We start from the raw sequence: 11,750 nt of genomic DNA on the forward strand, positions 1-11,750 counted from the left end.
GGCACATATGTCTGAAGATCATTTGCAGTGGCTAGAAGCTCTGGCATGCCTATTCTCTCTATCTGCCTCTCTCTCTCGCAAATAAGTAAATAAATTTTTTTAATGTTCAACATCTTTAGCCACTGAGGAAATGCACATTAAAACTACTTTGAGATTCTATGGCTACCATCAAAAATATCTGATAACAAATGCTGGCAAGGGTGTGGGTAAAGAGGAACAGTTGGAGTGTAAACTGGCTACAGCCATTGTGCAAATGTGTTGGTTTCTCAAAAAGCTAAAAACAGGGCTGGAAAGATGGCTTAGCGGTTAAGCGCTTGCCTGTGAAGCCTAAGGACCCCGGTTCGAGGCTCGGTTCCCCAGGACCCACGTTAGCCAGATGCACAAGGGGGCGCACGTGTCTGGAGTTCATTTGCAGAGGCTGGAAGCCCTGGCACGCCCATTCTCTCTCTCTCCCTCTATCTGTCTGTCTTTCTCTCTGTGTCTGTCGCTCTCAAATTAAAAAAAAAAAAAAGCTAAAAACAGGGCTGGAGAGATGGCTTAGTGGTTAAGCACTTGCCTGTGAAGCCTAAGCACCCCGGTTCAAGGCTCAATTCCCCAGGACCCACGTTAGCCAGATGCACAAGGCGCATGCATCTGGAATTCGTCTGCAGTGGCTGGAAGACCTGGCGCACCCATTCTCTCTCTCTCTCTCTGCCTCTTTCTCAGTCTGTTGCTCCCAAATAAATAAATAAAAATAAACCAAAAAAAATTTTTTTTAAAAAATGCTAAAAACAGATCTACAATACGACCCAATTATATCACTCCTGGGCATATACCTTAAGGACAATTTACTTTAGTGATACTTGTTCACCCATGTTTATTGCTGCTCCATTTACAATAGGTAGGAAATGGAATCAGCCTAGATGTCCATCAACTGATGAATAAATAATGAAGATGTGGAACAGGTACACAATGGAATTTTATTCAGCTGTAAAGAAAAATGAAATTATGAATTTGTGGGGAAATTGATGGATCTGGAAAATATTACTCTAAGTGAGATAATCCAGGCTCAGAAAAACACAAATGCCACATATTCTCTCTCACACTCAAGATCCCACCTTTGAATTTTTTAACTTGCAAATAAGTTGGAATAATAGTCAGTATTAAGAGGCCAGGAAGCTAAAGCTAAATAGGGTAGATGAAGAGGGAGAACTTAAAGAGAATATTATTCACATAAAGCGAGATGCACAAAGTGTATTTGGAGTTTGTTTGCAATGGCTGGAGGCCTTAGTGCACCCATACTCACTGTCTGCCTCTCTCAAATATTAAAAAACAAACAAACAAACAGGAAAGGGCTTAAGAGATGGCCTAGTGGTTAAGGCATTTGCCTGGGAAGCCAAAGGACACAGGTTTGATTCCCTAGGACCATGTAAGCACAAGGTGGCTAATGCACCTGAAGTTCATTTGCAGTGGCTGAAGGCCCCAGTGCACTCATTCTCATTCTTGTTCTCTCCCCCTCTCTCTCTGCCTCTTTCTCTCTCTCAAATAAATAATATAAAACTGAATTTAAATTAAAAAAAAACAGAAAAGGAAAAGTGGATATTTGAATAGAGGGACAGATACTGGAAGTTCTACTAAGGCCTAAGTGGTGTGAGGCATGGGGAATGAAAGAGAGGACTGTAGCCCAGAGAGTTAACCAAAACTAAAACCATATAAAAACCTACTTCTTTGTTAGATAATTTAAAAACATAATTAAAATAAGGAGAGAGGTTGGGCAAAAGTACCAGGTGGGGGTGGGGAAAGTTGGCCCAGAAGTCATAGGTTGTTACAGGAAAATCCCAGTGCCAGGGGTGAGAATCCTCTCAGTGAGTTGGTCAGGGAGGCCCCCCAAATAATAAAGGCTGCTACCAATGTTCTTGGGTATCCCCACCAGAATTAAATGGTAAGACACTATTACTTTGCCTGCAGGACACAAGAGAATCTAAGCTGGAAATGAGCTGGAAGCCTCCTCTCTGCTGGCTAATTGTCTCAATACTGGAAAGTTATCAACAGTTTTACCTAGCAGTGGACCCTATGAGCTACTCATATGGCCAGTTATACAAGATGTGTCCACTGGTACACAGTGGCATGACTACTACTAAAAGGCTATGGTAGTTTGAATTAGATGTCCCCCATAAAGTTGTGTGTTTTGAATGCTTAGTCCCCAGCTGGTGGCAACTTGGGGGTGTTATAGCCAGCTCCTCCCTCCTTGCCAAAGCTCAGCTCACACTCTTGTTGCTGTTTTCCCAACTGCTATGGCAGAAGTGATGTCCTGCCTCTGCTCCACCATCTCTTCCCTACCTTCATGAAGCTTCCCATGGAGATTATAAGCCAAAATAAACCCTTTCCTCCTATCAGCTGCTTTTGATGGGGTGTTTTGTCTGATCAACACAAAGGTAAACAACTGCCCTCTGTATTTGAAGTACACTCCACAGAAAGAAATTTACGCCTGGTACTGAAAACTTAATCAAAAGCCCATGGCTTAAAAGGTTAGGCCCTAGAGGGGAAGCTACTATTAGTTGTCTAACTAATTGGGGATGTTGTGCCTATCAATTTACTCTGTAAATATTTATATAAATGCCCACAGATTTAGTGCTACTCTTGCAGATGGTCATGACTACTGGGGACACTCAAAACTTCAAGTGCAGAGAATAAGTGACAGTTGAGTGTTCAGCACTAAATGAAACAACTCTACCATACCCTCCTAGGCTTGGGGAACATTGTAGAAGAGGTGGCAGAAAGGAGGTAAGAGCCAAAGGACTGGGAGGAGTTTTCTGGAATACTGTCTTCTGGACAGGAAGAAGCTAATGCATTCATAACCTCACAATGGCTGTCATTACCTACACAATGTTGGGTCTGTGGTAGTTTGAATGTGAAATGTCCCTCATAATCTCATGTGTTTATAATTAACCCTCATACTTTATCCCCAGCTGGTGGAGCCCTTCTGGAAGAAATATGTCACTCGGAGTAGGCCTTCATGTTTATCAGTTCAGCCCCACTGGGTGTTGAGCTCTCACGAGTAGATTCCTTACAGCTGATGTGACAAGATGACACCTCAGCTGTCTGCTCTGCTATGCTTTCACAGCCACAATGAAACTTGCTCTAGAAACTGTAAGCCAAAATAAGCCCTTTCCTTCCATCAGCCGTTTCTAGTTGGGATGTTTTCTGCCAGCAACAAGAAGGTAACCGCTTCAAGGACCATCAACATGTTACCATAAGTGATGGAGGAGGGCAAAAAGCAAACAAACAAACAAAAAAAAAAAGAGAGACATCAAAACAAAAAGTCTAGTTGGAAAGAAAGGGTTCAATGGAAGGGAGAAGTGATAGGGAAAACAAAAAATAGTAATGGGAATCTATTATCATCAAAATATCATGTATGCAAACTATCAAGTTTTTTACAAAGTCAAATGAAAAAATGTTGGTAAGACCATAGAAAGAACTCCTGGACACTATTGGTGAGAATGTAAACTTCTATAGCCATTATGGGAAACATGGAAGTGTCATAAAAGCTTTTAAAACAAAACTACTATATGATTTAGTAACACCATTTTTAGTGTGCATCTACTGGTCTACAGAAGTGAGGTTACTAAGCACATACAGAGACTCTCAATGAGTTACCTGCACACTCATATTCACTGCAGCATTATTCAAAACAATCAAAATATGAAAATAACCTAAGTTACTGGCAACAGAATGGATCAAGAAAATGTAGGACATGGAGTATTATTTAGCCTTAAAAAAAAAGGAAATCCTGACACTTGCTACAACATGAATGAACCTTAATGACATTATGCTAAGTGAAATAAGCCAGCCACACACTCACTACATGAGCTAGCACATATATGGAATCTTAAATCAAACTCATAGAAACAACAGTGTCTCACAGTAATTGAGTTGGAGTGGGGTAAATGGGATGATTCTGGTCAAAGTACAAACTTTTAGTTACAAGACTAGTAAATTTTAGAAATATACTGTACTATATGGTGGCTACAGTTAAAAATAATGTATTAAAGCCAGGCATGGTGGCACATGCCTTTAATCCCAGCAATCGGGAGGCAGAGGTAGGAGGACTGCCATGAGTTCAAGGCCACCCTGAGACTACAGAGTGAATTCCAGGTCAGCCTGAGCTAGAGTAAGACCCTACCCTCAAAAGAAAAAAAAAAAAAAAATATATATATATATATATATGTATATCTATATATATATATATATATATATATACACATATGTAATTTATTTGAAATTTGCTTAAAGTAGAACTTAGGTGTTTTCATCACAAACAAAAATGAACTATGCAAGGTGATGGCCATGCGTATTAGTTTGATTGTGGTTATTACTACACAATCTAAATGTATATGTATAAAAATGCACTCTAAACCTTATTTACATACAATTTCTGTCAACAATAACTCAATAAAGCTGAGGGGAAGACACTAAAATAGTTGATCAACGTGGACGCTTCTGGTAGAAAGGAATGACTCATGGAGAAAGGAGGATTGCAACAGAAGCTAAAAGATAGTTAATATGTTAATAAGTGGGGATGGGGCAATAAAGTATGGGAGTGTCTCTGATATTAAATTAAGGAGTTTGAACAAAGGCTTTAGTATGTATGTGAGACTGAGGCAGTAAAAGTGGAACATTATTCATGAGACAATTGATGGACTTCTATCAAAAAATAATAAAAGGATTCAACTTAGAGGATAAAGCTGCTCTATACACTGGCATATGACTGAATATACTTGTTGTACACTGTAGGAGAAGTCCCCAGATTATTCCTGTAATCGACTATTTCTTTTAATGTAGTCCTTAACTGTGAATATGATGGTCTATATATGTGAACTTCAAAATACCTTAAAATGTCATTCTCAATTATTTACTTTAACAAAAACTGAACCCTAGAAGACTTTCAGCCCGTGAATTCATAAGGAAGCTCTCTGGAGGTAGTAACCCAGTGACTGTTGATAGGGTGAAAAATGGCAATGTTGAGAAAGTAGAGATAAAGTCTAAGAAGCCTTTCTGAGAACACAGGTAATTATATACCTACAGCTTGGTTCTTGAGATACCTGTCTCAATGTGTTTTCCATGCACACAGCAGCAGGGATATTCCAACATTAACACATAACAGAAATACAAGGTTTTGCTCAGACATACCAAAAGTATTATTTACAAGAGTGATTATTTGACCAGTGCAGTTGTTGTGTGCATATGTATGTGTGTGGGTACATGTGAATGCAGATGCACATGTATGGAGATGAGAGGTTGACACTGGGTGTCTTATCAATTACTCTCCACCTTACTTTTTGAGATAGGGACTCTTATTGAAACTGGAACTCACCCATTAAGCCATCTTCCCAGGCCACATTTCAGCTTTTTAAAAATAGTAACCTACAGTAATAACTCAATAGACTTTCCTTCATTTATATTACATATTAACATCTTTGTGTAGAATGCGTTCTACATATACTACTACTCCTTCTCCCTTTCATGTACTGCCTATTTATGCTATCTTTTACAATTAGCATTCAAAGTACTTCTGAAGATAATTTAAATATTTTAAATCAGTGACCTGAAAATCAAAATGACTAATTCAGAATGACAACACTTTAAGGTTTTCTGAGGTTAATATATGTAGGCTTTTATATTCACAGTTAAGGAGTATATTAAAGGAATATTCTGGGGAAACCCTTTTATATGTACAGCACTGACATTAATCATAAATCATATCCCAGTTTATAGAATATCTTTATCCTCTAAGCTGAATCCTTTTATTATCTCTTGACAGAAATACATTAACTGTCTCATCAAAAAGTTCCACTTCTGCCACCTCAACCTCACATATATACTAAGTCTTTGTTTTCGGGGTGTTTTTTAATATTTTATTTACTTGATGGGGGCAGGCAGATAGAGAGAATGTGCGCACCAAGACCTCTAGCCACTGTAAATGAACTCCAGGCGGATGTGCCACCTTGTACATCTGGCTTACATGAGTACTGGGGAATTGTACCTTAGTCCTTAGGCTTCACAGGTAAATGCCATAACCAATAAGCCATCTCTCTCCAGCCCCTAAACCTTTGTTTTGTGTCAGGGTCTCACTCTATAGCCTCAGCCTCCCAAATACTGAGACTACAGGTGTGAACTATCAAGCCTGTTTTTTTTTGGGGGGGGCGGGGGTAGGGTCTCCTCTAGGGCTCAGGATGACCTGGAATTCAGTATGCAGTCTCAGGCTGGCCTCAAACTTATACCAATCCTCCTACCCTGCCTCCCAAGTGACAGGATTAAAAGGGGTTTGCCACCACGCCCAGCAAGCCTGTTTTTTAAACACTGGTTTTGGGCATCAAAGTATGTGGATAATACCATTATAGATTGGTAAGTAGTTTTTTAGGACTTTTAAATAGAGTAACAATTTTGAGAAAGCAAACCCACAGTAACACATTACACTGAAAACAAAGCAATAAAACCCTCACACTTTATTGATGAAACATGCTATTTTAGACTCTTTATCAAAAAACAAAGTGAGGGCTGGAGAGATGACTTAGTGATTAAGGTACTTGCCTGCAAAGCCTAAGGACTTGAGTTTGACTCCCCAGTTCCCATGTAAAGCCAGATACACAAAGTGGTACATGCAAGCGAAATTCATTTATAGTGGCTGGAGGCCCATACCCATTCTTTCACTCCTTGTCTCTCTTCTCTCTGTTTGCAAATAAATATTTTTTTAAAAGGGAAATATCTACAGAAATTATTTTGTTCATAAAAGTCCAAACAGCACTATTGTGTATTTCTCAGATTTGGGCTAGAATGTAAGTCTGAAGAGATACGACTTTTTAACACTGGAATTCCAAGTAGCTACTTAGGGTACCTAACAGCAGCTATAAGACGTACATAAAAGTTCATTGGAAGACCCATAAAATGTACACCTTATTCTTGGCAATTTTAGCTTAATGTTTCCATAGTCTCACAGGCAATCAGCATTTCACACAAAGCAATTTTTTGGACCTTAAAACAAGCAACTTAGACTATTAAATGAATCTTTCTTCTACAAAGTTAATTTTCCCCTTTTAAAAATGCATTCCTGCTGGTTTCAAACTAAAGAAATGTCTTTCTATGGTCTGTTGGCCATTTCAGAAATTTAGAAATGAGATGGCCATTTCATTAGAAAGAAACACCTCAGGGGAGGGAATGTACTCCTCCTAAGAAATCTTACTTTACTAAGTGAGCCCTAACAAAATTTCAAGTAAGCCAATCTTTTTTAAAACACTTTTTTATTTTTATTTATTTATTTAGGAGAGAGAAAGAGAAACTGGGCACACTAGGGCCTCCAGCCACTGCAAATGACCTCCAGACTAATGCACCACCTTGTACATCCTGGCTAACATGGGTCCTGGAGAATCAAACTTGGGTCCTTTGGCTTTGCAGGCAAATGCCTTAATTGCTAAGCCATCCCTCTAGCCCATAAGCCAATCTTTTTATACATTTTTCCCCTCCCTTTCAGCATCTCTCCCTGCCTCCATATGCCCTAAACAGCTACTTATTAACACATCAACTCAGCAAACCCTTGAGATCTCCAAAATTCATTTTAACCTACAGAATTACTTGCACCTACAACCTTCTCCAAATCAGAGCTTTTATATTTTTAGCGCAAACATTTCAAACCAACTCACTCCAAATTATGTGCATATAATTGATAGCCTCCTTGCTTACCTAAAGGTAGTTTTTCTTTCAGCAGTATGTTAACTTAAACTTCTATTAACATACAATGTTTCATGACTGGAAAATCAAAATGAACATTTTCACACGACAAGACATGCATACAGCCCAGGAAGAGAAGACCTGGAAAATGGAGCATGGTACAAGTTCCTACTTAAACAGCCATGAAATCACAAGCCTTACAAGCACCTCTCAAAACTCAATTTTCTAAATGACAAAGCTTGTGCCCAGAGATTGAGGTCAAAGATAATGTAAACCCAGAGGACCATGGGGCTCCCTAAGGTATTTTTAAATTTTATTTCGCTGTGAATCCATATATTCCCCAACTTTGACACTAGACAGATAGATGCAAGTGGCCCTTGAACATCTGTGGAAGGTAGATGTGTTTGTGAGAAAGAGTAATACGAGTAGTTTTAAGTTCCAGAACTGCCTTCGAATTTTTGTATTGTATAAAATTCAAAAACTGAACAACAGATGTTTCCTAATAGTCACAATGTCCCAAGAAAGTTAAGGCATCTTTTTTGTGCGGGGAGTGGGGAGGAAGTAAGGTAGCTAGAGCTTTTCTGGTCTGTTCATTCCTCAGGTTAAACTTACATTTGTCTAAAATTAAATTTGCCCTTTTAGGTGTAAGAAAAGTAAATTGTAGACTTTATAATTTGTTATAGTCAAATGAAATGACATACTATATTTAAAAAACTATTAAAGTTCAGGTTATAATTATGCTTTTATGCATTGCTTTAAGGTTAATAGTTACATACACCTAAACAAATTATCAAGTATAGCGGTTAAGGCATTTGCCTGCAAAGCCAGAGGATCCCAGGTTTGACTCTCCAGGACCCATGTAAGCCAGATACACAAGGGGGCGCAAGCATCTGGAATTTGTTTACAGTGGCTGGAGGCCCTGGAGTATCCAATTTCTCTTTCTCTTTCTCTCTCTCCCCTTCTCAAATAAATAAATTAATGATATATTTTTTTAAAGTATGCAACTATGTAAAAAAGGAACCAAATGATATGCAGCATACACGTTTAAAAATTCCATTAAGCAGACAGAATATCATACTGCTAATGTGCTCTTTAAAGCAGCCTGTTTTGTTCTGATACACATTTCAAAATTAGGTCAGACCAGACTTAATAACAAATGGTCTGATTTACAGCCGAACTATTACAGTCAAATAGAAGAGACACTAGAATTACCTAAATCCTATTATCAGTTTTACCACAGCTGTTTGTAAAGACAGTCAAGGGCATGGTAAGCGTTCCAAAGGTACCAAGGAGAGACTTAAGGGGCTTAACCGAAGTAAAACCAGTATTTCACATATATCTAGTAAGGTCACCAGCAAACTCCACCTGGTTATATTGGCTTTGGAAAGAGAACACCGTGCCATCGATTAAGAAGTCTTCTTTGAAGGTGGGGAGCATTAGTATACTCGGTACTCTAGTCCCCAGTAGGCAGACCTCCAGCAAAGCAGCCCTTACAAAGCAGAGAGTACCCCACCCACCACTTAGGTTTTCAAGTTATTGCTCTTATCTTCTTGGAAAGCAGACTCAATAAGGGAAAAGCCAGGGACTAAACACAAAACGAGAATGTGGCCCCAAGCTCTCTTCGGGTCTCATTCTTTCCAGGTGTTATGACACGCAGCGGCGCGTACAGACGGCTGTCGCGGCTCGGGGTCCCATGCCATTCTCGGGAGAGGTCTGGAAGGTGGGGAGGGGACGGTGGATGTGGCCCGGTGGGGGAAGAGAGGGGTGCTGCCACCCAGCCCCGCAGTAAACACGAAGAACTCGAACTGGAAGTGTTCAGAAATAAGTTACAAAAAGGGGCCTGCCCAAGTCGGCCACCAGGTCGGCCCCCGAGCCCCAAACGACGACCTTTAAAGGCAGCGGGAGCCGGGACAGCTCAGGCGCCAGAGTTGCGGGGAAAGTTCAAACAGACGAGCTCCCGGGGAGCGAGGGCGGCAAGTCTGGGCTCGGCCGGGAGCACGCGGGTCTGCGCCGAGGCGGCGGCGGCGGCGCAACGCCGAGAGGCGCGGGAGGGGGGATCCCGGGGTGCCGCCGGCCAGAGAGAGGGTTCGGCGGGGACGAGGTCGCGGGCGGACTGCCGCCGAGGCGCCGGGGAGGGCTACTTACTCGGCTGTACCAGATGCTGAGGCGGGCCGGGGCCAGCACGGCGAAGAAAGCCCTCTGAGGGTCGGACTGGACGTGCGAGGGCGCCTCGGCCGGGCTCCCCGCGGCGCACAGCAGCCTCTTGGGCCAGCCGCTCAGGAAATACATGGTCCGCGCGCGGCCCCCGACGCCGCCGCCTCGGCGCCCGGCTGTCGCCGGCCGTGTCGCTCAGGCTCAGCGACCCCGGGACAGGCGTCCGCCTCCCACACCGCCACCGGCCGACACGGCGGGGGCGACGGCGGCAGCTCGCGGCATCTGCCCGCTGACCAAGCCGGGCCAGGCCGACGCGATGCTGCGCGACGCGACCGCGGCACCCGCGCTGACGGGCCGAGGGTGGGGGAGGCGAGTCCCCGAGCGAGAGGCGGGAGGAGCCGCAGGCCCGCCCCGGGCCCGCCCCCCGCTCGCGTCAGCGTCAGCGTCAGCGTCGCGTCAGCACGCCGCGCCACGCCGCACGGCCTGCGGGGAGGCCGGGCGGCGTCCTCCTCCCCCACCCCGCCGGGGGGAGGGGGGTGCTGAGGCTCCGCCCCCATCCTGACCGGCCGTGCAGCGTGAGCGTGCTAGACGCTCGGCTCGGCTCGGCTCGGCTCGGCTCGGCTCGGCTCGGCTCGGCTCGGCTCGGCTCGGCTCGGCTCGGCTCGGCTCGGCTCGGCTCGGCTTGGCTCCGAGCCTGGCTCTGGCGACCTGGAATGATCCGACCTGACCCGGGCAGCGCCCAGGCCGAGATAAGCTCCGGGAAGTGCCCGGGTTGGCCAGATCCGAGTTCCTCCCCGGATTGGCGGGGTCTCCGGGGCGGGTCGTCCGGGCCGAGGGACACAGCGAGGCAAGTGACACACTTGGCGCCGCCGTGGTCTGTGCGCTGTGGTTTGGCGTCTGTACCCAGTGGTGGTGTGTGCGCTGGTGATGAAGTTCCTGCCCTTATGCGGCTTACACGCGGGGCAGGGTCTTGATTCACTGAGTGATAAACCACGCTGCGGTGAGACGCTTTCGGCCCTGCCTTCTGAGGACTGCATCTAGTACAGCACGTGATTGTTAGTTTGCATCCGTCTGCCCTTCTGCCAACTACAATGCTATAGACAAAGCCGAGGCTGTCGCTTTTACACCCTCACTGAAGCATGTTCTAAAAAGCAAAAGATGTGTACTTGATTTCTGAGTTGGATCAGATTGGAAGTAGTGTAGCTTGATACTTAACACGAATACCCAGCCTTAAAAGCGATAGCCGCTTTTTCTAACCCTGAGTAATAGGGTTTGCGGGAGGGTGGGATAGGAGGTGAAGATGGAGGAAGAGGGCTCTGGAGTAGAAGCGTTGCTTCTCGTATTTTTTGCTATGTTCACTTTAAATTTTTCCATGTTTGTGTTACTTTTTTTCAGTTAGAAAAATGTTAACCAACATTAAAAAGTAGGAATATTAGCCGCAAGCAAGAAGACCGAGTAATAGTTCAGATTAGATACAGCATTGTAGCTACCAAAATATGTAACTTTCCATAACTTTTATGTACACTTGCTGCATTCCATAGAATGGGATCAAAGCAAAGGCCTGACCACTCACCAGCCTTTCATACTACAGAGAATCTCCTTCCTGGTGGGCCCCACCCCCAGCATAGCAGCCTGGAATGTCTTGAGCATAGTAAACTTTGAAAATATTTTTCAGATGAAACAGTGGATGAAACGATGATCCAACAGAGCTACACCATTAGACTATAAATACAGAGGCCCAAAGAGGTTTCTTGACTTGCCAGTATAAAATTGTAAACGAATAATAACATTGCATCATGTTTTTCATCTTAGACATAGTTGTGCCAAAAGTGCCGCAAATTCTACTGAGAGAATGTTTGGCCTGCTCTGCAGACAGGCTGTGTTCTCATGTG

At 43.4% G+C, this 11,750-nt stretch overlaps 1 protein-coding gene and 1 pseudogene across 1 annotated transcript in view; one reads left to right on the forward strand and one right to left on the reverse strand.

Annotated features, from left to right (window-relative positions):
* Positions 1 to 9,993, reverse strand: part of Ric1 (RIC1 homolog, RAB6A GEF complex partner 1) — a 127,346-nt gene extending 117,353 nt beyond the window's left edge. Inside the window, exon 1 of the mRNA XM_004653178.2 lies at positions 9,850 to 9,993. Within this exon, the coding sequence (XP_004653235.2) occupies positions 9,850 to 9,993 (144 nt within the window). The remainder of the gene's footprint in view (positions 1 to 9,849) is intronic.
* On the forward strand, positions 7,063 to 7,183 carry LOC123457850 (annotated as a pseudogene).
* Positions 9,994 to 11,750: the final 1,757 nt, after the last annotated feature.

The sequence above is a fragment of the Jaculus jaculus genome, chromosome 1 (genome assembly GCF_020740685.1).
Source record: "Jaculus jaculus isolate mJacJac1 chromosome 1, mJacJac1.mat.Y.cur, whole genome shotgun sequence".
Classification (NCBI taxonomy): Eukaryota; Metazoa; Chordata; class Mammalia; order Rodentia; family Dipodidae; genus Jaculus; species Jaculus jaculus.